At 48.3% G+C, this 26,498-nt stretch overlaps 3 protein-coding genes across 5 annotated transcripts in view; 2 read left to right on the forward strand and 1 right to left on the reverse strand.

Moving 5' to 3' along the window:
- The window catches only part of PRELID3A (PRELI domain containing 3A), a 182,047-nt gene that overhangs the window by 64,697 nt on the left and 90,852 nt on the right, over window positions 1-26,498 (forward strand). The gene's annotated exons all lie outside the window — the stretch shown is intronic.
- Window positions 3,008-20,864, forward strand: TUBB6 (tubulin beta 6 class V). Of its 2 annotated transcripts, XM_050767565.1 has the most exons (4): window positions 3,008-3,289; window positions 3,627-3,735; window positions 5,867-5,977; window positions 19,348-20,864. In XM_050767565.1, the coding sequence occupies exons 1-4, from the start codon at window positions 3,233-3,235 to the stop codon at window positions 20,409-20,411; spliced, it is 1,341 nt and encodes a 446-aa protein (XP_050623522.1). In that variant the 5' UTR covers window positions 3,008-3,232; the 3' UTR covers window positions 20,412-20,864. The 2 variants fall into 2 exon arrangements, with proteins under 2 accessions (XP_050623522.1, XP_050623523.1); XM_050767566.1 differs by lacking the exons at window positions 3,008-3,289; window positions 3,627-3,735; window positions 5,867-5,977 and adding an exon at window positions 15,634-15,715.
- The window catches only part of AFG3L2 (AFG3 like matrix AAA peptidase subunit 2), a 50,082-nt gene continuing 46,836 nt past the window's right edge, over window positions 23,253-26,498 (reverse strand). For both annotated transcript variants that reach the window (XM_050767553.1, XM_050767554.1), the window contains exon 17: window positions 23,253-24,089. In XM_050767553.1, the coding sequence (XP_050623510.1) occupies window positions 23,871-24,089 (219 nt within the window). In that variant the 3' untranslated portion in view covers window positions 23,253-23,870. The remainder of the gene's footprint in view (window positions 24,090-26,498) is intronic.

Below are 26,498 nucleotides of genomic sequence, written 5' to 3' on the forward strand. Positions count from 1 at the left end.
AGAGGAGGAGGAAAGCGGGCAGACAGGAGTGCATGGGTAATGTGGCTCACCCAGAGCACCAAGTCATGAATGCCATCACTGCCTTTGACTCAGGCGAGGAGCCCTGTCCTTGGCCTGCCCCCTCCTTACGGGGCCACTGGGATGTGCCCACAGCTCCTAGATGGCACCTCAGCCCCCAGACCTCAGGAGTCCCTGCCCAGACCTCCCCAAACCTACTCCTACGGCCCCTTCCTCCTGCAGGGTGGCCTGGGATGGCTGTGAGTGGGTGAGGACTGAAGTGTCCACAGGCATGTACCAGGAGACCCATCTCTGTGTGGGACAGAATTGGAGGTGGGGAGAAAGGCGGGTGTTGAAAGTGAGGACTGCAGGCTGAGACCAGCCGCCCCACTTCCATGTCGTGATGCAAATCAACGAGGAGCCCAAGAATTCTGATTTCTTTCTTTTTTTAATTTTCTCTCTTTTTTTTTAAAATTGAGACAGGGTCTCACGCTGTCATCCCGGCTCGAATGCAGTGGCATGATCACAGCTCACTGCAACCTCCGCCTCCCAGGTTCAAGCAATCAATCCTCCCATCTCAGACTCTGGAGCAAGCTGGGTACAGGCATGTACCACCATGCCTGGCTAATTTTTTAACTTTTTGTAGAGACAGGGGTCTCACTATATTGCTCAGGTTGGTCTCGAGGTCCTGGGCTCATGCAATCCTCCCATGTCAGCTTTGGGAAGTAACAGGATTACAGGTGTGAACCACTGTGCCCGGCCTAGCCTGAGAATTCCAAACTGGAACCCAGCTTTCTAGATACCACGGTGTATTTTTTAAGGTAGGAGAAGAGAATGTATCCTCTATGACTTTTGCGGCTTGTGTGCATTTGGCCACACCGCGTCACAAACAGCCTCGCCCAGGGGCAGTGAGGGTAGGGGACCAGAGCCTGGAGAGCCCCAGGCCAGGCGGACAGGTCAGGGCTTCACCTGCTGGCTCGCAGAAGGGGGTGGCCAACAGACACCAGGGAAGTCAGGGCTGGGATTCAAAGACAGGCCAAGGCTGCAGAGAGACCTGGAGCCATTTTAGGAAAGAAACGTGAATTCAGGCTTTGCACAGCAGAACTGTCCCCATGTCCTTCCTGGGGAGGCCTTGGTTCATTCTGCGGGGAATCCCTTGTGTCTTCCCTCTGATGGGAGGGAAGGGAGACAAGCTTTGCAGGGGGAAGGTTTCCTCCCAGGTCTCCTCATCCTCCAGCACCGCGTTGCTCCAGACAAAGCGCACTCCGCAGGTACCAACCCCTGCAGACAGCGCAGAGCGCAGAGCGAGCAGGAGCCCAGAAACCAGCAGGTCGTCTTGTCCCTTGTCAAATCCAAGTGACAACGGACTTCCTGAGGCCACGCTAAGTAGACCTACTTTCTGGCTCGATCAGACCCCTGGACTTAAATTCCACCCAAGGACTAACACTGAAAGGGTGCCTATTTCAGCAAACGACCAAAGCTTCTAAAGTAGGCTCTTTTAAACCACTTGATGGCTGGATTTCTTAGAGAGAGAGACTAAAGCTGGAGGAAGGGTTCCTCCAGGGATGCACAGGCCCTCCGCTCCCCACACTAGACTTCGGGCCGGCCAGATGGGTTAAGATAGCCTCGTTGGAGTCAATAATTAAGCAATGGAAACAAACAGCCTAAATAAGGGTGTTGAGGACTCAGGAGAAGGTGGCTGGGTAATCTCAGGCTCAAAGTTTGAAATGGGAGCGCAGGAGCTGGGCTGTGGCCGCCTCCTCTGCTATCTGGGCGTGTGGCTGTGTAAAGAGGTGTGGGGACCCGAAAAAAGGCCGAGGAGCTGCACTGGGGTGGAGACAGCAGTGGGGAGGCGGGGACCCAAGGCTTAAAAAAAATTCCTTAATTTGGAAACATTTGCAAAACTCCAAAAGAAAAACTTTTAAAGTTCTCCACTCCCTTCCAAACACGCAAACATGTACACAATTAGGATTTTCCCAAAGTTTTCATCTAAAAAGAAAGTGCCAGTGCAAATTACAGAACATCGTCGCTTCCTCCTGTGCGGCGTTTCCAAGGGCCTGGGAGGGGACGCAGAGGCTCCCCTGGAGGTCCCAGTCTGAAGCGTTCAAGTGAGGAAACTCCCGCAAAAGCCCTGATGCACGCACACCGACCGCAGACGCCGGAGCATCCTGCATTTTGGAAGCTGAAAGGCTCTCGGCGGTCCCCTACGGTAACCTTTTCCGTTAACAGAGGAGTCCGCTGAAGTGCATTGTCAACTAGAAACAGCTAGAATTAAAATCCAAGTCACCCGGCCCGCATCCGCGGTCATTAAAATCCAACTCACCCGGCCCGCATCCGCGGTCATTAAAATCCATGTCATCCGCGGTCATTAAAATCCAAGTCACCCGGCCCGCATCCGCGGTCATTAAAATCCAAGTCACCCGGCCCGCATCCGCGGTCATTAAAATCCAAGTCACCCGGCCCGCATCCGCGGTCATTCCTTTCCACCACGCAAAACTGGCCGGGAAGACGGACTCGCGCGCGCCCTCCCAGGCCGAAGCGCATTTCTTCGCTAACGCGTGGGGGTCGGCTGCGTAGACCCGGCGCAGGGGGTGTTCATTTTCGGATCCAGCTCTATAGTCACCTGAGCTAAACCCCGTTCCAAAGGGGTGGGGGTCGTCGGAGCGGAAGGGCCCCTGTATCTCCGGAGACGGAAACAGCAGGACGGGGAGGCCCTAAAAACGTGCGCCCGGGGTGCGGCCGGGGGCGCAGGGATCACAGACCCCGAAAAGCTCCACCGCCGCGCCCCAGGGCCGTCTCCCCGCTGGGCTGGGCTCGCCGCGGGCGGCTGCAGGACTCCGGGCGCAGCGCTGGGACCCCGCGGGCCACGTCGGCTCCGCCGCCCCGACGCCCCGGCCCGACTCGCGTCTCCCTCGGGCGCGGCACCGCGAGGGGCAGCAAAACGGGGGTGGGGGCGGGCGCCGCGCCCCTTCCCGTCTCCTCCCCGCCAGCCCCTGGCCCGTCCTTTTCCGCCCGGCTCCCGGCAAGGGTCCCCGACTGGCGTCCGCGTCCTTCCTCGCCCGCTGCAGGCTGGGCCGCGGCGTCGAGCGGGGGCGGCGGGGCGGGGCCCACAGCCATTGGCGAGCGGCGGGGCGGGGGCGGGGGCGCGGAGAGTCGGCCCCCGGACGCTGGCAGCCGGCCGGCAGTTGCCGCCGTCGTCCGCAGAGCCAGTGCCCAGCGCAGAGCCGCGCCCGCCATGAGGGAGATCGTGCACATCCAGGCGGGCCAGTGCGGGAACCAGATCGGCACCAAGGTGGGCCTGGCGCTGCACGGGGCTTCCCCGCGGGTGGGCGGCTGCAGGGCCCCGGGTCTCCCGGCGCGACCCCCCACGGGCGCGCACCAGCTCTGCGCCCCTGGGTCCTCGGAGCCCGGTGCGGACCCGCGCGGGCCGCAGGGAGGGAGCGCCCAGGGCGTGGCCGGCCGGGGAACCTCCGCTCCTCGCTCCCCGCCCCCACCCCAACTGGGAGCGGCTGCCGGCGGCTCAGGCGCGCCTGGAATTCGGCCGCCGGGGCGCCCGGGGTGGGCGCGGATGGCGGCGTGCGGGGCTCTGGGTTCTGAGCGTCTGTCCCCCTCGCCTCGCCCTGCCCAAGTTCTGGGAAGTGATCAGCGATGAGCACGGCATCGACCCGGCCGGGGGCTACGTGGGAGACTCGGCGCTGCAGCTGGAGAGAATCAGCGTCTACTACAATGAGTCATCGTGTGAGTATCGCGGCCGCCGCGCCCTGCCCGGCCGGGACCCGCGTGGACGCTCGGGCGCCGCCTCTGCGCGCGGCTCGTTTGCTTCGGGAAAAGTTCTCCCGGGACGTAGCGGGAGGCCCGGCCACTCCCTTCGCTCCTCCGGGGCGGGAAATCCGCCGTCAGTTTATTGTTCAAGCAGCTGGATTCGGCCTATCCCGAGGGCCAGAGCGCTGGTTCGCGCTGTGAAATCAGCGCAGCGGTTCCTGTCCAGCCTTCTCTGTCTGGCCGGGCGCGGTGGCTCAAGCCTCTGATCCCAGCGCTTCGGGAAGCCGAGACTGGAGGATCATTTGGGCCCAGGAGTTCAGGACCAGCCTGGGCTGTCCACACCCCGGCCCCCTCCCGCCCCGATCTCCAACAATTTTAAAATTCGCCGGGCGCGGTGGCCCGCCCCTGTATTACCAGTTAACTGAGGGCTTGAGCCGAGGAGGTCGAGGCTGCAGTGAGCTGTGATCGTGCCACTGCGCTCCAGCCTGGGTGACAGAGCGAGACCTGTTAGAGTAAATTAGAGCGTTTCTCAAGGATCCTTGGGAAAAACAAAGCTTTTTCTTTTTTTTTTAATCCCCAGTTTAAAATGTATCTCTTACTGGGGATTCTTGGCTAAAAATTTGAGAAACGCTCTCTTCAGTGACTCTTCTGGTCCCTTGCAGACCTCTAAAAAGACTTTAACCTCCCTGGAAGTTGAAACTGCAGGCAGTTCTGAGCAACTAGTGGAGTTTTATTAATTTATGCAGCAATGACTGGCCGGGAACATCAGGGCATGGAAGATGAAATTTCTAGAGGACACTAAGGACAGTTCCAGTATACACTGCACTTCCTGTTAACCCCTTGCCCAGCTTGGGTACATCCATTTTCGATCTGGGTGTGTGCACTGCAGGACAGGAGTTGAAGAGCAGGTCCTATTTGGAATCATTAACCTTGTCCTCACTGGGAACAAGTTCTAGCCCAATTGGCATGAAAATTCCACACAAGAACACTCTGACTCAAAATGAGAGTGACTCTGGGGAAACAGAGCCAGTGGAGTGCTCCCGGTAACAAGGTGCTCACACTGCACATGGGCACATGTATGTGTATGCATGGGGGAGGTGTCACAAAGCAGAGAATTTCATCCAAACCTGGCAATTTTCTGTAATACATAGTTTATTTCCATGGAGCTAAAGTCCTAAAACTTCCTAACAGGAAAGAGGTGTCAGGGTGAGCTGGAAAATACAGTAGGCAGGAAGTCAGGGGACTTGATTTCTCATCCTGCCTCTTCCTGGAACCTCCTCTGCCAGGTCATGCCTAGGCTCGTTCCTCATTCCAGTGTTAAGGTTCTGGGATTTTTTTTCTTTTTTTTTTTAAGAGACAGGGTCTCGGCTGGGCGCGGTGGCTCACGCCTGTAATCCCAGCAGTTTGGGAGGACAAGGCGGGCAGATCACAAGGTCAGGAGGTCTAGACCATCCTGGCTAACTTGGTGAAACCCCATCTTTACTGAAAATACAAACAATTAGCCAGGCGTGGTGGCGGGCTCCTGTAGTCCCAGCTACTCAGGAGGCTGAGGCAGGAGAATGGGAGGCAGAGCTTGCAATGAGCCGAGATCGGGCCACTGCACTCCAGCCTGGGTGACAGAGCGAGACTCTATCTCAAAAAAAAAAAAAAAAAAAAAAAAAAACAGGGTCTCACTCTGTAGCCCCAGGCTAGGAGTACAGTGGCACAACTGGGTTTAGATGATCCTGCCACCTCAGCTTCCAGAGTAACTAGGACTAGAGGTGCACACCACCAACCACACGTAGCTAATTTTTTTTGTTTTTTCGTTTTGTTTGTTTGTGTTTAGAAACAGGGTTTTGCTCTGTTGCCCAGGCTGGTCTCGAACTTCTGGGTTCAAGCGATCTGCCCACCTTGGCTTCCCAATGTGCTGAGATTACAGGGATGAGCCAGTGCGCCCAGCCAATTCTGTGATTGTAAGAAAGTTCCTGTACCCTCTCTGAAAAGACCCTGGGTGATCCATTTCAGGCAGCTAGAACTGGTGGGACTTGAAAGTCAATTGGTGGGAATTGAAGTCAATTCCATTAGAAACCTGAAAGTAACTCTTGTGGATGGTTCTTTTCTCCTCCAGCTCAGAAATATGTGCCCAGGGCCGCCCTGGTGGACTTAGAGCCAGGCACCATGGACAGCGTGAGGTCCGGGCCTTTCGGGCAGCTTTTCCGGCCTGACAACTTCATCTTTGGTAGGTTCCATCTTTCTCACTTTCTTCTTTTTTTTTTTTTAATCAACTTAGTTTATATGCCAGATTTAAAGCATCACGTGTCATACAAAAAGTGTGAATGGAAATCAGTGGTTCCTAGACCCACCCCTCCTTATCCCTAGCTGGGTTCATCACAAAGAAGTTTTTTTTTTAAATCTTGACTTTTTTGGTGGGAAGGAACCTCTATATCTCTAAATGAAATTCTTCTACTGGTAGTTCTTGATTAAAAAACAAAAACCAGGCCAGGCACGGTGGCTCATGCCTGTAATCCCACCACTTTGGGAGGCCGAGACAGGTGGATCACGAGGTCAGGAGATCAATACCATCCTGGCTGACACGGTGAAACCCCGTCTCTACTAAAAATACAAAAAATTAGCCAGGCATAGTGGCACGTGCCAGGCAGGAGGCTGAGGCAGGAGAATCGCTGGAACCCAGGAGGTAGAGGTTGCGGTGAGCCAAGATTGCACTACTGCACTCCAACCTGGGCGACAGAGTGAGACTTTGTCTCAAAAATAGCAAAAAACAAAAAAAGAAAAACTAAGAAACAGTTTTAGACATTAGCTTATTTCTCCCCATCATTATAAAGTTATTTGCCATTTGTTTTTGGTTCCTATATTGGTTTTATCAGAATTAGGTAAATCCTTTTTTTCCTCGCTTCTTCCACCTAAAAAATGATGGTAAACCTGTCTTTCTGCAGACTTCTAAAGAAAATTATATAAAATTAAATGAAGTGGTACCATTAGTGTTATCAAGTAGAACCCACAGGATAGGTGGCAGATTTGGAAGTTTCCCACCTGACTATTTTAATGTTAGAGACCACATATCTATTTACATTATTGCTTTTAAAAAAAAAATGCCTCACTCAATCAAACATTTCCAATACCTGTGAAAGGCAGTGTCTTCCAAGAAAATGTGAAGAATTTCAAGACTGATTCTGGCTTAAAAGCACTATGGTGTAGGAATCAAATACATCATGAAAAATCTACATTCCAACCCCTTTCTCAAAAGGCACCAGGAAGAGATAGTTTAATTGAGGATAACAGACAATCCCCATTATCCAAACCATTCCAGAGAGAAAATGATGGAAAACTTCCCAGCATTTCCTATGAGGCTAGGTAGCTTCTACTAGAACATACAAGTAAAAGCTGTGTATCAAACTTACTGCAAAAATCCAAAATAAAATACTTAGAATATCAAATGCAGTTGCATTTTTTAAAAAAATATATTAGTAGCACATTGTGACCAATGTGCTATTAGATAGTGTAATGGTTAGGACTCTGGCTCTGCTGCCACACTCCCTGAGTTAAAATTTTGGCCCTTCCACTCACTATGTGGCCTTAGACTTATTTAACTTACTTGTGACTTAATTTCCTCATCATAAGTGGGACTGTCTACCTCTTAGTAAGATGTAAGGATTAAATAAACACTTAGAATGTCTACTACAAAATAAGTGTTTGAGAAATACTAGCAACATCCCAGGAATGCAAGGATGGTTCAACATTAAGAAGTCTACTAATAGATTAAAGACAACATCTTAATAGATGCCCCCAAAAAGTGGAGTTTTTTTTGACTCCCAGCAGGAAACAATTTTTTTAAAGAGATTAAAGTTTTGGAGGCCAGGAGCAGTAGTTAATGCCTGTAATCCCAGCACTTTGGGAGGCCAAGGCAGGTGGATCACCTGAGGTCGGGAGTTTGAGACCAGCCTGACCAACATGGAGAAACCCCATCTCTACTAAAAATACAAAATTAGCCCAGTGTGGTGGTGCATGCCTGTAATCCCAGCTGCTCAGGAAGCTGAGGCAGGAGAATCACTTGAACCTTGGAGGCAGAGGTTGCGGTGAACCAAGATCACGCCATTGCACTCCAGCCTGGGCAACAAGAATGAAACTCTGTCTCAAAAAAAAAGATAAAGTTTTGGATGTGTTCCCTATTTGTAGAGGACAAAAAAACTTCTATGTAAGCTGGAAATAGAAAGAAACTTCCTTTATTTACAGACTATCTACCAGAAACCCATAGCAACATTATACTCCCTGGTGAAACATTAGAAGCATTCCCAGCAGAATTAGGTATAAGAAACAGATGTCCATTGTCTCTACAATTGTTCCATGTTCTGAAGGCTTTAGCCAGTGCACAAAAACCAGAGAAAGAAAATATGCAAATCATGTAAAGGAAAAGGCAAAAGTGTTATTTGTTGATGAAATGATTCTCTTGGAGTTTCTAGATACACTATCAGCTGAAAAATGACTAGCACTTACAAGACTTTAGCCAGACACAAGATAAAATATTCAGAAATTAATTGTTCTGCTATCAGGTTACCAATCTTTCTGATTTGCCTGGAACTGGGAGGAGGTGTTCCCCAGGACACTAGACTTTGAGTGATAAAACTGTCAGGGTCCCAGCAAACTGGAACAGATAAATCACATTAAAAGCAATAATCACTGGCAAACACATTCTATTCACAATTGTAATAAAACTATAAATACCTGGAGACAAAATTTACTAGTAACTAGAGGTGAGGGGCAATTAAAACAAAATATTTTTCTCCCACCAGATTGGCCAGTATTTTAGAAGCTGCTAAGACCTAGTGTCGGTGAATGTGTTTGGGAAAATAACAGCTGTTCAGAGAACTACTTAGTAGATTGAGCAAATCAGTAATTTCCATCCAAGGGTTCCAGTTCACGGAATCTGTTCTGCAGAAATGCTCACACATAGAGATTGCAGATTGGCCTCCAGAAGAGCTGAATCCATGTGCATGCCCACGGCGGGTGTCTGAGAGCTCTTCTTGCCCAGTGTCATCCTTGTCAGTTTGGAGGGACTGCTCTCTGAGTACTGTAATAAAAACCTGACTTGGATAACATTAATATTCTGTATTGTGAGGAAGGAAAAAGGACGACCCTACTTTATACAGATCAGCATTGAATAACTCACTTACTAAGTAGGTATAGACTCAGCAGCCACAGCTTCTTTCTGGACCACATTCCCAAGTTAACGTAGCCAGGAAGAAAGCACCGCACTGGGAGAGGGAAACTGAGCAGCTGACCCTAGCTCTGTGCCCATTGGGGTATCAGTTCCCTTCTCTGGGTGTCTTCACTTCACTGTCTGAAAGGAAGGACCCCCAAGCATCTTGGGGTCACAGACCCTTGTAAGAATCTGCAAGAAGAAATGGCCCTGTCTCCCCACCTCCTTGTAGAATTCTGCCCAGTCTTGTGAGGTTCAGTGGATTTTTGGTGAGAATCTGAGCGGACAGCTAAGATTTCTTGAATCTGAATTACAGTTGGTTGAGTCTACCGTAGTCTCAGTGAGCTTTAAGAGACACAATTCGTGTGTTTCCAACTAACACACCTTTTAGAAATCACACCTCTTCTTTGATAGGCAGTGTGTGCACGTGGTGCACAGCTGGAAAGGCCATGCAGTGAAAACCCGCCTCCCCCGCTGCCTGCCTCCCCCCGCTGCCTGCCTGCCTGCCTGCCTCCCCCGCTGCCTGCCTGCCTGCCTCCCCCGCTGCCTGCCTCCCCCCGCTGCCTGCCTGCCTCCCCCGCTGCCTGCCTGCCTGCCTCCCCCGCTGCCTGCCTGCCTGCCTGCCTCCCCCGCTGCCTGCCTGCCTGCCTCCCCCGCTGCCTGCCTGCCTGCCTCCCCCGCAGGAGTCCTTCCTGAGATAGGGAAACAGTTACAAGAACGTCTGTGAATTTTTATAGATAAAGAAGATCTTAAAGTTTTAGTTATGTCAAGTATATACCTTCTTCAAACAAGGATATGAAACAACAGTAAAAGACAGGCATAAATGTAGCAGTTTACAACACAGAGTCAACTGTAAGCTCAGCTGTGGCTGAGAATTAATTTTAGCTCTGGGTTTCTGGCAACTAAATCCAAAAAAGGAAGCACAGCAGGTGACACAGCTGACATTGTCTCATAAAGGGGAATATATTTAAAAGGGAGATCTCCCCACCATCCTGAGTGATTTGTATTTATTTTTAATTTTTACTTTGCTTTGCTTTCTAAACTTTGCTTTTTTTCAGCAAAAACTAATATAACCACAGTCTTAGAAAGTTTAAAACTAGAGTTAAAAAAAAATTCCGTATGCCCATCATTTTAGTATAATCATTGTCAGCACTGAGGTATATTTTTCATCTTTGTTTCTTTCTTTTTGCTGGCTTCATTAGTTGTAATCATGGTATCATTTATATCTTTTTCCATTGGACATTATAAACCATATTCAGTTTCTAAAATCCATAATTTTTAATAGCTCCATAATGTGTAATTAATTCTTTATGCAACTATATAATGGCCAATAATCAGGAAGCTGTTTCTTTCCAATTTGTTCTTAAAATGAATATTGAACATCTTGATTCACTTCAATTTGTCAGTTTCTGACTTTGATTTCAGAATAGATTCTCAAAAAGCAAAATTACTGGGTCAAAGAGTGAAGAGATTTAAGCCTTTTTTACACACTTCCGGTTGGATTAATGCCACCAGCAGTGTCTGAGAGCACAGTTTTTGCTGCACTTTTGCCTGAAATTAAACTTTTCAAAGAAACGTAGCACCTGAATGCTTATTTTATGAGAGACTCAGAGCTTTACAAACTACTTTATAGGAAGTGTAAGAACAGCTCTGAATTTGGCCCTTCTATTCTATGCTGACATAAATTGTCAGTGTAAAACAGAGAAACCTGCACACATATCACGCCAGGACTCACACACACAGGAGCCGGAAGACAGGATATTAAAATGCAACTCAGCGCACACTGCACTGTTCCCCAGGGGAAGGGTGGTTGGCTGAAACTCATGACACACCCATTACTGCTTTTTGAGATAAAATAGGAAAAAAGTATCCAATTCTACATAGTTTAGTATGTTCACACTCAGACTTGTTATACAGGGCTTCATGTACCAGTGGCTGGTTTTATTTCTTAAAGGGGTAGTAGGTGTGTAGAGATTCATGGTATTGTTTTTCGTATGCTTTTGCATGCCTTAACTGTGTCAAAAGAAAGATGTCAGTTGTCTAAAAGGTGGGGTCACGGAAAAAGCAGCTTTCATGGAGAAGGTTTCGGCAGGTCATGGCTGTCTGGCCCCGGCCCAGTCTGCCCCAGGCCTGGCAGCAACTGAGGGACCCAACCCAGTCTGGATGGGTGCCCCGAGGAGGCCTCACCCACCAGCTGTCAGCGCAGTGCAGCCCGGACCTGGCCAGGCCTCAAGAGAGTCAAAGCCATGAACTGATCTTTATGAAATGAGTGCATCACAAACTACTGAAGTGGTGAGAAGCTAGTTTCTCATAGCTGCCACTTGAGCAATTGTGAAGTTTTCTTTGGTTTATTTGAATTGAACATTGGGAGAGTGTAAGGTCTTTCTAGCTGTTGACAAATGGGGTCGCGAAGATTAAGACAAATTAAGACAGACCTACGGTGCCCATTTAGTTGTCTAACTGTCCCTGTAAGCCTTCAAAAACATTAGAAATGACCTTTGGCACATAAAAACTTCCCCGAAATTGCTTCTTGCATCTTTGCTTCGTCTGACATGCAACCCTATTTTTGATTGAGAATGTTTTAAGTTTTCAACAGGTTGTACTGACATGATACGTCTTTAATAGGAATTTTAGCAAGTTGACACATTTTAAGAATTGTGACTTGTTTAAATGAATATGCTTATTTGTTAAAATAACATATTATGGAGAATGGAGAAGTATCCGGAATGTATAAACATTCTATATTGTTTAGCTAAATAGTTTTTAAGTCGTTCTCCACTAAAAGAGGCAGAATTGCCTGTGAACTGGAGATGATCTGTCCTCACTGGCTTTATATCATATTGTTTCAGTTAGAGTTGGTAAATTACAATAAACCAGTGTCATTCCATTTCCAAATAGAGTGTGAAATTATTTAGGAACACTCACTCACATTAGTAGTGTACACTTTTAAGAGTGAAAGTTACCTGTAATCCCAGCACTTTGGGAGGCGCAGACGGGCAGATCACCTGAGGGCAATAGTTCGAGACCAGCCTGGCCAACATGGTGAAACCCTGTCTCTACAGAAAATACAAAAATTAGTCAGACGTGGTAGCAGGCGCCTGTAATCCCAGCTACTCGGGAGGCTGAGGCAGGAGAATTGCTGGAACCTGAGAGGCAGAGGTTGCAGTGAGTCGAGATCGAGCCACTGTATTGCCCCCTGGGTGATGGAGCGAGACCCTGTCAAAAAAAAAAAAAGAAAGAAAAAACTTAGCAGTTGGACAGTGGCTCATGCCCATAATCCCAACACTTTGGGAGGCTGAGGCAAGTAGATCACCTGAGCCCAGGAGTTGAAGGTCAGCCTGGGCAACATAGTGAGATCCTCTCTGTACAAAAAAAAATTTTTTAATTAGCTAGGCATGGTGGTGTGCACCTGGGGTCCCAGCTATTCAGGAGGCTGAGGTGGTAGGATCACTTGAGCTAGGGAGGTTGAGGTTACAGTGAGCAGTGTTCGCGCCACTGCACTCCAGCCTGGGTGACAGAGCAAGACCCTGTCTCAAAAAAAAGAAAGAAAAACTTTTCTGTAATGAATTGCTGGTTGCATAGCAGTCATGCCTATTTGATTGTTGGAAAGTTTTATGGGAAAAGAACGAAGCACCAGAAAGGTAAACATTCTTCCAGCCTCTTTCTGTATTTCTTTTTCTTCCAGATTCAGGGCTAGAAGAGGGGGCAGGAGTGCACAGACCCTTGATACTTACTCCATCACCCAGTGTGAGCTCGAAACCAGAGGGGGGACTCAGAAAACCCTGGGTACCTATTGCAGCCCCACTGCCAAAGCTTAGAGTTGGCAGCCTCCTGCTAACTGTCTGAAGTCACTAACGTCACACCGTATCAGTACAGAAGATGTTCAGTTCACAACTCCCAAATATTTAACTGGAACATCTGTTGCTAGGAGACAGTAGCAAAATATTTTTCAGAAGTCACCAGCTTCCTACTTTCATCAAGAGCACAGAAAATTTCGTGGCTAATCATGCTGTAAGTATTGAGGAAGCTGGGTAAATGGTGTGAGCTGCAGAGGGAGTCAAGTTCAGTGTCTCCGTCCACTTACAGCTAGCTCAAGGTCCGATTGATTGGGGTTCTATGTTTGCCAAAAGCCACCTACTATTTGCAGTTGTTGGTTTCTGCTATTTTAATGAAATAGGTCCTAGGCTATTTTGACAGCTGCCCTGGGTCTTTCCTTTGTAAAATGGGACAGTTCTAGCACTGAGTGTGGACCAGCCCTGAGCTCGTTCCTCCCAATGCCTATGTTGTAGTCTTGCCAGGTGCTGCCTGAGAAGTTGGGTGGGGAAGGGGTGGAGAGAAGTTGGTGGGGGCTTAGGAAGGACAGTGACTGTTTTTTTGTCTACTAAGAGAAGGCAGTCAGCCAGGTTTCACTGTGCAACACAGCTGAGCAGGAAGAAAGAGAATCCCTTGTTTGTAAGAGAACAGTCACATTCTAGACGCCGTCTACGGCTTGTGAAAAACACAAGGAAACGGCCACCTGAGAGTACTAAAATGGCCAGGCCCACGGGGTGTGCCGCAGGCACGCAGCAGGCACCTGCCTAGCCCGGCCCCTCTGCAGAGCCACAGGGTCCTGCCGTGCCAGTGGCACTGGGCTTTGGACTGCCAAGTGGGGCAAAGGCAATAGGAGAGAAAGGCTGAGCTGACTTCTCAGTGGGACTGAGACGGAGATCTAGGGAGGCTGACGCTGCAGACAAGTGCGAGCGCCCACTGTGGTCAGTTTCGGCTGGCCAGTTCTGCTCTCTGGAAACTTCAGTGTTTAATATTTAAATGTGTGGTTTTGTTTGTTTGAGATGGGGTCTGGCCCTGTCACCCAGGCTGGAGTGCAGTGGTGTGATCATAACTCACTGTAGCCTCAAACTCCTGGGCTCAAGCAATCCTCCCACTTCACCTTCCTGTGCTAGGATTATCGTAGCTGGCCTTAAAAAAAAAGTGTTTAATGTTTCCATGTCAAAGTTAAAACAAACTGCTTGTACATGTTTTTTTCAAACAGTACACATAGATTGTGTATACAGTGCAGAAAGGGAATGCTCTAATGCCTTCTACTAGTGGCCCCTGAGGTTTTATTCCCTAGGGGGATAACTGAGTGTGTAGACAGTTGGGCTGTGTCCTGTTGGCATTTTTCCTTTTTTTGAGACAGAGTTTCGCTCGTTACCCAGGCTGGAGTGCAATGGCACCATCTCGGCTCACTGCAACCTCCGCCTCCTGGGTTCAAGTGATTCTCCCGCCTCAGCCTCTGGAGTAGCTGGGATTACAGGCGCCTGCCACCACGCCCAGCTAATTTTTTGTATTTTTAGTAGAGATAGGGTTTCCCCATGTTGGCCAGGCGGGTCTCGAACTCCTGACCTCAGGTGATCCACCTGTCTCCCAAAAGTGCTGGGATTAAGGCATGGGCCACCGCACCCAGCCCTGCTGACTTTTTTCTGTGTCCACGTGCACTTAGGCGAGCACACACAAAGCTGATTTTGTTTGGGGAAAATGGGATACTGCTACATACACCATTTTGCAGCCTTTTGAAAAGTTCACTAATGTATCTCAGACATCCTCCATGACAGTCACAGGGCCTACCATTGTATGTGTCATCATTTAGTAATTTCCCACTTACTGATGACATTTTAAAATTTTTCATTAAAGAAGAGCTGGGCTCAGGGGTTCACACCTGCAATCCCAGCACTTTGGGAGACCAAGACAGGATGATCACTTGAGTTTAAAAGTTTAACACCAACATGGGCAACATAGGGAGACCTTCTCTACAAATTTTTGTTGTTGTTGTTAGACGGAGTCTCGCTCTGTCCCCCAGGCTGGAGTGCAGTGGCGCAATCTCAGTTCACTGCAAGCTCCGCCTCCCGGGTTCATGCCATTCTCCTGCCTCAGCCTCCCGAGTAGCTGGGACTACAGGCGCCCGCCGCCACGCCCGGCTAATTTTTTTTGTATTTTTAGTAGAGACGGGGTTTCACTGTGTTAGCCAGGATGGTCTCAATCTCCTGACCTTGTGATCCGCCCGCCTTGGACTCCCAAAGTGCTGGGATTACAAGTGTGAGCCACCGCGCCCGGCCAAAAAAAATGTTTTAATTGTCCCAGCTACTCAGGAGGCTGAGGCAGGAGGATCCCTTGAGCCCAGGAGGTGGAGGCCGCAGTAGCTATGATTGCACCACTGCACTCCCAGCCTGGGTAACAGTGGAAGACCCCATTTCTAAAATAATAATAAAAAATTCCTTTATACTTTAATCTTCACTTGATTATCATAAAATACATGTTTTAGTTAAAATGTCACAAGCAATATATAAAGCTAGAACTGAACTCCCTTAGGACCCCATCCTTCAAAGACAACTGTCTGTGCTTTCTTAATTGCATTGTACATGTTTTAATAAAGTAATTTTTTTTTTTTCATTTTGCTAGCTAGCTAGGTAAAACATTTCCATGGCATAGGACTTAAAAGGAACAAAAGGGTATACAGTGAAAAGTTGATCTCCTTCCTACCCCAAACTAGTGTTAAGATTCTTGAATGTCCTTTCAGATATGTTCAGGCAGACACATATATTCACATACATACAGTGAAGCCAACTGTATACACTGTTCAGTACCTTAGTGTCCCTCCCTGGCTCCCCAGCAACATATTTTGAAAATCTTTCCATTTCACAACTATGGCTGCCTCATTCCTGTTGATGGCTGAGAGTATCCTCTGCAAAGATACTGCCATGGATTTAACCAGTCTTCAGGTAATATGTAGGTTGTTCCCCTTTTTATTCTTATAAACTGTTCCTCAGTAAACATTTGTATATATGTCATTTTGCACATGTATGGGTCTACAGAAGTATAATTGCTGTGTCTAGGGGGATAATTTTGATAGCTGTTCCAGAGGCCACTGCCCTTGGCTGTCTCCACCAGCTCCTGTGGGAAGTGGCCTTCCCCAAACCCTCACCAGTGCAACTCAGGTGTTCTGATCTCTGTCAGTTTCATAGCAGAAAAACAGAATCTCCTTGTTTTAATTTGCCTTTCCCTTCGGAGAAGGGTTTAGCATTATTTCCAGCACCTAAGCTATTGGAATTTCCTTTCCTGTGAGCTGTATGTTTAGAGCCTTTGCCTGTCTTCCTAACGGCTGTTGTTTTTCTTACTGATTTTGTAGGACTTCTTTAGGTATTTAAGGAGGGTATCCTTTGTATGTGATAGGAGTTATTAACAGTCCAGTACATTTTAACATTAAGTTCAATACACTGAATGAAGAATCCCGGACTTTTTCTTGCACTGAACACCTACAGTGCTTAGCACGATAAACGCTTCGTTCTCCCTCCAAGAGTAGGACCAGTGTGTAAGGCTGCACTTGCTATGCACTGCGGAACCCAGGGGTGCCACCAGTAGACCTCACTGTGAGCCGGTGTCCCCAACTGCATGGGACCCCCCTGTCCACTAATTAAAGATCGACAAGTGGAAGGCAGCTTGCTTCCCCGATATAGCACTTGGCAGCTCTCAGAGGCAGCCTTGGTGGTTTCACTGCTTCATAGCTCAGTGTCCCCAGGGTGTGTGCAGCATCAGGGATGGACCTGCCCACGTGAGAGCAGAGAAGCTGGTCTTTGGGCAGTGGTGTGAATTGTTGCCACCAGCCGTGTGTAGACAAAAGTCAAGTGGGAGTAAGTGGGGAGAGGTCTGTATAATGCAATGCAAGTTTTTATGATTTGAGTTAGTTAAGTCTGCAGCCCAAAATTTCATGAAAATATTTAAAACATTTTATTAAAAATTAAATTGATAAACTCATATTAGAAATTAGGTATTTCAATTTTCCCAACTCTAAGTATACTGAAGTAAATTGCCTTAAAGTGAAAGAGTGAGAGTGTATTTAGTAAGTCTTGGTTAAGCGTTTTTGCTTTACATTCAGAAACAAGAAAAGAATGACTGATATAAAATGGCATGACCTGCAAGTCAGGTTGTTTCCAATTCTGCTTTCTTCAAAATCGAGTTGTTGGCCAGGCGCAGTGGCTCAGGCCTGTAATCCCAGCACTTTGGGAGGCCGAGGTGGGCGGATCACTTGAGGTCAAGAGTTGGAGACCAGCCTGGCCAATGTGGTGAAACCCTCTCTCTACTAAAAAATACAAAAATTAGCTAGGTGTGGTGCCAGCACCTGTAATCCTAGCTTCTCGGGAGCCTGAAGCAGGAGAATTGCTTGAATCTGGGAGGCGGAGGTTGCAGTGAGACAATACTGTGCCACTGCACTTTAGCCTGGGTGACAGAGTAAGACTCCATCTCAAAATAAATCAATAAACAAACAAAATTGAGTTATTACTTGAAAGATGATTGAAAATACTTTTTTTTTGAGACAGGGTCTTGCTCTGTCACCCAGGCTGGAGTGCTGTAGCACAGTCTTGGCTCACTACAACCTCCATCTTCTGTGCTTAAGTGATTCCTCCCACCTCAGCCTCCCGAGTAGCTGGGACTAAAGGCATGCACCACCAAACCCAGCTAATTTTTGTATTTTTAGTAGAGATGGGGTTTTGCCATGTTGCCCAGGCTTGAAAATACTTTTTGATAACAGGTCACTATTTGAATTTTGGGATGTAACTCTGAAGACAAAGAACTGAATGACATTGTAGAACATAATTCATTCCCATTTACATGTATCTGTAGACAAGATTTCTCATATATGTAAAAATTAAGAGGAATAGAGTTGATCCCAAGCCTTGGCCCATTCTGGCAGTATTTAATATTCACCCTTGGATAAGTGAACTAATAGGAAAAAAAAATATATATATATATATATATATATGTAGATAACATTATTTAAAACTTTGTAATCACAGGAAATTAAAAAGAATCAACTTCAACTGATTGGAATCATTTCTGATTTTAAATATATTCTATCGATATATTTAACAGAGTAAGTGTTTTTTAAAGTGATATTATTTCCAGAAAATAAATTATATGCAACTATTTATGAAAAATAATAATGTTAACTTTAAAATGAATGAGAAGTATTTAGTATCTAGTTTTTTCAGATGTTCATTAACCAAGTGTAGTGGCACGTGCCTGTAGTCCCTGCTACTCAAGAGGCTGAAGTGGGAGAATCACTGAAGCCCAGGAGTTCAAGGCTGCAGTGTTCACCACCCTGGGTGACAGCGTGAGACCTTGTCTCTAAATAAATAAATACAAATGTTGACAGCAGTGTATGAAAGCCATTGCATTATGTGAAACTTGTAGTGCCAGAAAAGCAAAAGCAAAAATTAGTTCCTCCCACTCCTCTTTAAGTGCATCTGTTCATATGGACATACAAACTTGTGTAATTTTTACAGCTGGGAAAAAATGCTTCTGCTAGTGAAATACTGCATTTTAAAATGAGATAAAATGAAAAATAGGATTTTAAATTTAAGTGCCAATCTTTCAGATTCAAATATTTTTTAGATAAAGGTATACACAAGCCTGTCTGGCAAAAATGCACCATTATGCAGAAAACAGACTAACTAGGTCTCTTTCTTGTTACTTGAACTCTGCATAAAATACAGACGTCTTTCAGGCACATTAAGCTCCTTTTCTCAACTGGCCTGGAAAGAATTTGAGGGCAGGAATTACTTCCTGTGCTTAGTATTTAACTATAGGGGCAGAATAAATAATTGATTCTGCAAACATTTTGCAACAGTAATTCTGGTTGATGAATGAGGGGCTCCATTAACATGAAAAAGTGTCAGTTTTGAAAATAAAATACTTAATACATAGTACAAAATTCAGAAAGCCCAAAGGAGAGAACTTTATTTTGTTGTTTTTTTGAGATGGAGTCCCACTCTTGACACCCAGGCTGGAGTGCAGTGGCACCATCTCAGCTCACTGGAACTCCACCTCCCGGGTCCCAGGTCCAAGCAATTCTCCTGCCTCAGCCTCCCAAGTAGCTGGGACTACAGGCTCCCCACCACCACGCCTGGCTAATTTTTGTATTTTCAGTAGAGATGGGGTTTCCCCATGTCGCCCAGGCTGGTCTCTAAGTCCTGACTTTAAGTGATCCACCCGCCTTGGCCTCCCAAAGTGCTGGGATTACAGGCATGAGCCACGGCGCCCGGCAGGTAACTTATTTTTTTAATATATACCTTTTGTTCCCTTTGAATTCTACCATGTGCATGAATTAACCTATTTAACATGGAACAGCCAGTCCAAATGTATATACATCTTTAAAATTGATCAGTAGCTACTCTGACTTGCCTAAAAACGTACCAGTGCACCTGCTCACCTGCCCCGTTGGTGGGTGCCTGTTTCCCCGGCCCCTCCCTTTGGCTAACAGCGCACCATGGAATCACTTCACGCCCTCCTTGTCGGTGCCCAGGCACGGTGATGGCGCAGCCCCTTCCTGTTTAAACGGCACGGGACTCTCTTTGTTGCAGGCCAGACGGGCGCAGGGAACAACTGGGCGAAGGGGCACTACACGGAGGGCGCGGAGCTGGTGGACGCGGTGCTGGACGTGGTGCGGAAGGAGTGCGAGCACTGTGACTGCCTGCAGGGCTTCCAGCTCACGCACTCGCTGGGCGGCGGCACGGGCTCGGGCATGGGCACGCTGCTCATCAGCAAGATCCGCGAGGAGTTCCCGGACCGCATCATGAACACCTTCAGCGTCATGCCCTCGCCCAAGGTGTCGGACACGGTGGTGGAGCCCTACAACGCCACGCTGTCGGTGCACCAGCTGGTGGAGAACACGGACGAGACCTACTGCATCGACAACGAGGCGCTCTACGACATCTGCTTCCGCACCCTGAAGCTGACGACGCCCACCTACGGGGACCTCAACCACCTGGTGTCGGCCACCATGAGCGGGGTCACCACCTCGCTGCGCTTCCCGGGCCAGCTCAACGCCGACCTGCGCAAGCTGGCGGTGAACATGGTGCCCTTCCCGCGCCTGCACTTCTTCATGCCCGGCTTCGCGCCGCTCACCAGCCGCGGCAGCCAGCAGTACCGGGCCCTGACCGTGCCCGAGCTCACCCAGCAGATGTTCGACGCCAGGAACATGATGGCAGCCTGCGACCCGCGCCACGGCCGCTACCTGACCGTGGCCACCGTGTTCCGCGGGCCCATGTCCATGAAGGAGGTGGACGAGCAGATGCTGGCCATCCAGAGCAAGAACAGCAGCTACTTCGTGGAGTGGATCCCCAACAACGTGAAGGTGGCCGTGTGCGACATCCCGCCCCGCGGCCTGAAGATGGCCTCCACCTTCATCGGGAACAGCACCGCCATCCAGGAGCTGTTCAAGCGCATCTCCGAGCAGTTCTCAGCCATGTTCCGGCGCAAGGCCTTCCTGCACTGGTTCACGGGCGAGGGCATGGATGAGATGGAGTTCACCGAGGCCGAGAGCAACATGAACGACCTGGTATCCGAGTACCAGCAGTACCAGGACGCCACCGCCAATGACGGGGAGGAAGCTTTTGAGGATGAAGAAGAGGAGATAGACGGATAGCCGGAATAGAGGAGCCGCCCCAGCTCAGATCCTTCAACACGCAAGTTCCTTCTTGAACCCTGGTGCCTCCTACCCCATGGCCCTGAGTGGTGCACTGGTCCGTTGTGTTGGTGTCGGCCCCTCACAAATGCAGCCAAGTCATGTAATTAGTCATCTGGAACAAAGACAATACTTTAAAATAGCAGAGAATTACTTGCGGGTTCTACCCAGTCAGAAGATCACACCATGGAGACTTTCTACTAGAGGACTTGAAAGAGAACTGAGGGGCCACGAAATAAACTTCACCTTCCATTAAGTGTTCAAGCATGTCTGAGAATTAGCAGGGGAGTTAGAAACAGTCTTTTTCATCCTTTGTGATGAAGCCTGAAGTTGTGCCGTGTTGCCTTATATGAATATGCAGTATGGGACTTTGAAATAATTGATTCATAATAAATTACTAAACGTGTGTCTTCATCTCTCTAGCCATGTGCATAAATGACGTAAGCTACTTTGTATGGTTACATTGGCTACTCGGGTCACTGGTCTCTCCCTGGGGTGAACTCCTCCCCACTTCACGAAAACAACAGAGGAAAGGGCTGTTCTTTAAATGGAGGCTTTCAGCGGGGCGGCCAAAACTGTTGATAGCTGGAAGGCAATGTAGCACAAACAAAAGCCCCTCTTCCCATCCGCAGCCACCTTTTAGACGCCCACAGAATCCCAAGTCAGGTCCTGGGCTAGGGTTCCCCAACCTTCTAGCCAGAGGAGCCACAGGAAAGGCCTTTTGGCCTCCAGACAAAGCCAGGGGAGCTGGGTGGGAGCTGGGGTACCAACAGCCAGCCCTGCGTGGAAGGGATGGGCCCTTTTCTGCTGTGGCCCATCACACTTGATGGCTTCTACCACCGGCCACGCCTTTGGAGGTTCCAAAGACGGACTCCATGGGGCACGCATGGTAGGTAGCCCCGCTAGTGCCTGGTACAGACCTCACTGTTGACAATATTTCTGCTTTACTTCTTCCTGCCCTCTTGAAGCTGTGAACATGGGACTTGCTATGAGCACAGCATGTCACCCCCGGGTGGAAGTGTCAGTGCCAGTGCCAGCCCCCCTGCTTTGCCTCCCATGTGGGCAGCCCCCCCAATCCCTCCTGTCCACCCGTCTGGGTTCCTGAGTGACCATCCTGGGCAGAGCCCACTCTGACCTGTGTTGGACAGGGAATGAGAGACAAAGCTTTGTCATTCAGGGCCACTGAGGGTTAGGGTGCCCCACAGTACAACCACAACACCCGTGGTCTGTGATCCCAGGCCTTACATTCACTAGCAATTTTGTTAAGCTCCAGCCTTGGGAAGATGGAAACTTCATCACTAAACACAGCAGCATGACTTGAGGTGATTACAGATCATTTTGCAGAAATCTGAACTATTCTGAGACCACAGTAAAAATAAATCTTACCAGCTCACCACTACATCTGTCCTGAAAACATGTTCCGTGTGACCATGGAGAGGAAAGATCCATGCGTGAGCAGGCCCCACATGGTGGTGGCACAGGTAGCCACGGCTCCTCCTAGCACAGAGGGCCACTTGCGCAGGCTGAGCAGCGGCTCTAGGCCACGCTGGCAGCCGTCCAGGGCCCAGAGCTTAAGGTGGCTCACCTCACCCAGAAACACGGGTGACACAGTGCTGTCTGGCTTTGTCACTCTTACTGTATCAAGCCTGACACACAGTGGGCCCCACTCTCATCCCCTGGGAGGACTCACAGCCAAAGCCTGTGAGAGGGCAGCCCACGCTGGCTCCACGTCTTGCAGTGGTTGGGTAAGGAGTAGAGAGTGTCTCCTACCTAATTGTCTACTGCCTGTGTGGTGAAAAGCACACCCGGCACCCTCACAACTGTGTGAGCCTCAGCCTGGAAACCATGCTTCATTGGGTACCTCCCAAAAACACCCCATGAGGAAAGGAAGTGGCCAGTGTGGCATGCCTGCAGGTGCAGAGGTCAAGCAGGGGATACCTGTTCTCCTGGCATGCTGAGCTATGGAGTCCAAACAGTTGCTTCCATGGCCTGCCAGGGGACAGGTGGGCATTTCAGGATGCTGGAAAGTAGCCATGGATGGAGCATGCATGGCCTGGGGCCATGGCAGGGATGCCACTAGATTGTGTTAATTCTAAAGCCACTGTTCTGACATCAACACCACACAAGGCAAGCTGGAGTAATGTTAAAAAGCTGGAGTGCTGTTAAAATAGACTGCTAAAAATGTAAATAGTTAAAAATGCCAGTGTCTCCTCCATGTCCAAATAGCAGCAATTGATAGAAGACTTAGCAAATCTTCCTCATGCCATCTTTTTTTAGGAATTATGATAATAGGTTTGCAACACTACAGACTCACTTTTCTGGAAGCACATAACCAATAACTCCCTTCTACTAGACAATAGGAGCAGGTTACCATTCAGTCCACTCCTGAGATGTCCCCAGAGAGCCAGGGCCCAGGGAACTCCAGCTTAGTTCCACTTTACCTTCTCTGAAATCCAGGTGACGGCTCAGGTCAGCCTGCCAGGCCTGCTACAGTTATGCGTTAACTTCTAGACCCAGGAGGTGTGGCCAACATCTGGCCATGACTGGCCTCTTGAGGACTGCACTGGGTGGTTATTGTGAATTCAGGCCAGGACCAACCCCTCAGGACCCATGTACTTTATATCCAGAGCGCAGTGCATCTTTGCAGGACATATAACTCTAGAAGGTTCCAACCTCCTATGGGAGCTGATGAGAACCAGCGAGGCTGAGATTTTGAAGGACTCTCCTCTAAAAAGCAAGAGAATTTAATTTCTTGCCATTATGTTTTCTAAAAATATCCAGAGCATGAACAGGGGTCCTTTATGTGTTCTGAAACAAGGTACAGTGTGGACATTTTATTATGTAAAGAAGCCATATTTACATAATACATTCATATTTTTAAGTATGTTACAGCTCCTGTAGAAAACCATTCCATTAAGACAGCAACAGGTGATCTGGATTCAATCTTTAAAATATTAAGTCAAATTAAAATGTTCTTATCAGGACTCCAATTTAATTTCACAGCCCATCTGCACAGGGGAACTGAGGAGAAACAGGAATGAAGAGTGGGCGACAAAGAGAAAGCATCTTCCCACACGCTAAGAGTCCAGTGCAACGATCCCTGCCGCACGGTCAGCCGACCCCACTTGGTGCCCCAGGGTCCAGCCTCGGCCACTCTGGGCTCAAGCTTTCCAGCCCATCTGGGAGCCCAATGAGGCTGTGGGACAGTGTGCATTTCCCTCAAGGCCTCCGGAAAGTCACCTGCCACCCACTGTGACCTCCGAGGCTGAAAGGACTAAGGACTCCTCTCCCCATCATTTCAGCTGGGCCAGTGGCTGGCTAAAGTCAGCGCAGCATTTCCATTCTTCTGAAGGCCACAGCCGAAATAATGCACCAGCTGAAACCACAGCGGACAGACTGAGACGGCCTCCCTCTGGGTGTCTAGTTGGCAACTTTCTCACCCGGCGGCTCCTCTTTCTCCTTTTCCCGCTCCTTGTTCCAGTCCTTAAGGCCTTCTGGAAGCGAGGTGTCCTCGTCCAAGCTGCCAGTGCCTTCCACAAATTCTTCATAGGTAGATTTTTCCGCAAATGGTCTGGGGCCCAAAAGTTCAACCATATCATTCTTATCTAATACTTCTTTTTCTAACAACAGAAGAGCAACCTGAAATATGAACAATTTCCATTAAATACAGTTACTCAGCAAAGTCTATTCAGAAATATTAATTTATTAAAATGAGTGACCCCATTCCACAAAAGGATTTAAGACCAAAAAGGGATTTAAGATATATATAAGGTTGCATAGTTTTAGAGTAAGATGTGCAAAATATCAAAGCAACCAATGTCCATCTGTAAGGGACACATTTCCATACTAGACACATTTCCATACATCTGCACAATAAACGCTGACCATCTATAATAAAGGAGGAAGCTGGCCGGGCGCGGTGGCTCGTGCCTGTAATCCCAGCACTTTGGGAGGCCGAGGCGGGCAGATCACAAGATCAAGACTATCCTGCCGAACATGGTGAAACCCTGTCTCTACTAAAAATACAAAAAAGTAGCTGGGCGTGGTGGCGCACACCTGTAGTCCCAGCTACTTGGGAGGATGAGGCAGGAGGATCACTTGAACCCGGGAGGCGGAGGTTGTAGTGAGCCAAGATTGCACCACTGCACTCCAGCCTAGCGACAGAGCAAGACTCCTCTCACAAAAAAAAAAAAAAAAAAAAGAAGGAAGCTGTGCATGTTCTGTAAACATCTCAAAGACACACTCTTCAATTAAAAAAAACAAAGATGTTCAGTGTGCGCAGCATCTTACGTTTGCTTTTCGGAGGCAACAGGAATGTATCTTTTTATGTGCGTTAAAGCACAATAGGCAGCCAGGCACGGTGGCTCACACCTGTAATCCCAGCATTTTGGGAGGCCGAGGTGGGTGGATCACCTGAGGTCAGGAGTTCGAAACCAGCGTGGCCAAAATGGCGAAACCCTGTCTCTACTCAAAATACAAAAAAATAACCAGGCGGTGGTGGGTGCCTGTAAACCCGGCTACTTGAGGCAGGAGAATGGCTTGAACCCGGGAGTCAAAGGTTGAGTGAGCCAAGATCACGCCATTGCACTCCAGCCTGGGCAACAGAGCAAGACTCAGTCTCAAAAAACAAAAACAAAAACCACAAAAACCAGACTAGGCAGGAGCCATTAGCTTAGGGCTTTTTCTGTACCCAGAACCCATCCATACACAAACAAACAAACTGGAACTTAACCTAGACGCATTCTTTGTAACTAATTTCAAATTAAGCTTCTACCAATCATGAACAGCCAACCAGCCAGCTAGTGGCAGAAGTTGGGACCATGCATTGGACCACACAGATAAGGCAAACGCCCAGCAGCAGCCACTCAAGCAGTCATGCGCCGCTAACGATGTTTCAGTCAACGATGAGACAGTGGTCCCATGAGATTATAACACCTTATTTTTACTGTACCTTTTCTATGTTTAGATGTGTTTAAATACATTGTGTTACAATGGCCTGAAGCATTCAGTACAGTCACATGCGAGCGGGTCTGCAGCCTTGGAGCAATAGGCCGTACCACAGAGCCTAGGGGTGTAGCAGGTGTAGTGCACTCTGATGCCTGCATGGTGACAAAATCAACTAACAGCAAACTCCTCAGACCGTATCCCCATCCTTAAGCAACACGTGACTGCAGTTCCTTTCCTTTGCTTCTATGCTCAGCCTATAAAAGCTTGCTGCTCATGCTGCCAGAGCAGAGCTCTGAACTTCTAATTCTGAGGGCTGCCCGATTCCCAAACTGTTCTTTGCTCAAATAAACTTGTTTGTTAAATTTATTTTGTCAAAAGTTTCTTTTAAACGGTACATAAAAAAATATATGGCCAGGCGCAGTGACTCACACCTGTCATCCCAGCTCTTTGGGGCAGCGGATCACCTGAGGTCAGGAGTTCGAGACCAGCCTGCCCAACATGGTGAAACCCTGTCTCTACTAAAAATACAAAAATTAGCCGGGCGTGGTGGCACCTGCCTGTAATCCCAGCTGCTCGGGAGGCTGAGGCAGGAGAATTGCTTGAACCCAGGAGGCGGAGGTTGCAGTGAGCCAAGATGGAGGCACTGCACTCCAGCCTGGGCAACAGAGGGAAAGTCCGTCTAATATATATACACACACACACACACACACACACACACACACACACACACATATATATTTATAAACAAAGGCAGAGATACAAAATGAAGGCAGGAAGGTTAATGTGACAATAGTTTACTTTGAAGTTCTATTCATTTGTTATAGCTGCACCATACATTTGACACTACATGTTTTACAGGCTACAGAAAAGGGTCCTCTACTGGATTACACACACGGAGGTGCGATGGTATCATGAGAGGAGGGAACAGTGTTTGTTAGATCATCTGCCTAGTGTAAAGAAAATTAAGCAGTTTAAATTATAAGCTCATCTCATAAAATAACATTTCTTTTTTTCTTTTTTGAGACAGTCTCACTCTGTCTCCTGGGCTGGAGTGCAATGGTGCAATGTTGGCTCACTGCAACCTCCGCCTCCCAGGTTCAA

This window comes from Macaca thibetana, chromosome 18, assembly GCF_024542745.1.
Source record: "Macaca thibetana thibetana isolate TM-01 chromosome 18, ASM2454274v1, whole genome shotgun sequence".
In the NCBI taxonomy this organism is placed as follows: Eukaryota; Metazoa; Chordata; class Mammalia; order Primates; family Cercopithecidae; genus Macaca; species Macaca thibetana.

Bases quoted from the DNA above. Each gene is read 5' to 3' on its own strand.
- TUBB6 (XM_050767565.1), top strand. From the start codon at position 3,233: ATGAGGGAGATCGTGCACATCCAGGCGGGCCAGTGCGGGAACCAGATC. The intron at 3,290-3,626 runs GTGGGCCTGGCG...GCCCTGCCCAAG, and splicing joins GGAACCAGATCGGCACCAAG to TTCTGGGAAGTGATCAGCGA. The intron at 5,978-19,347 runs GTAGGTTCCATC...TCTTTGTTGCAG, and splicing joins GCCTGACAACTTCATCTTTG to GCCAGACGGGCGCAGGGAAC.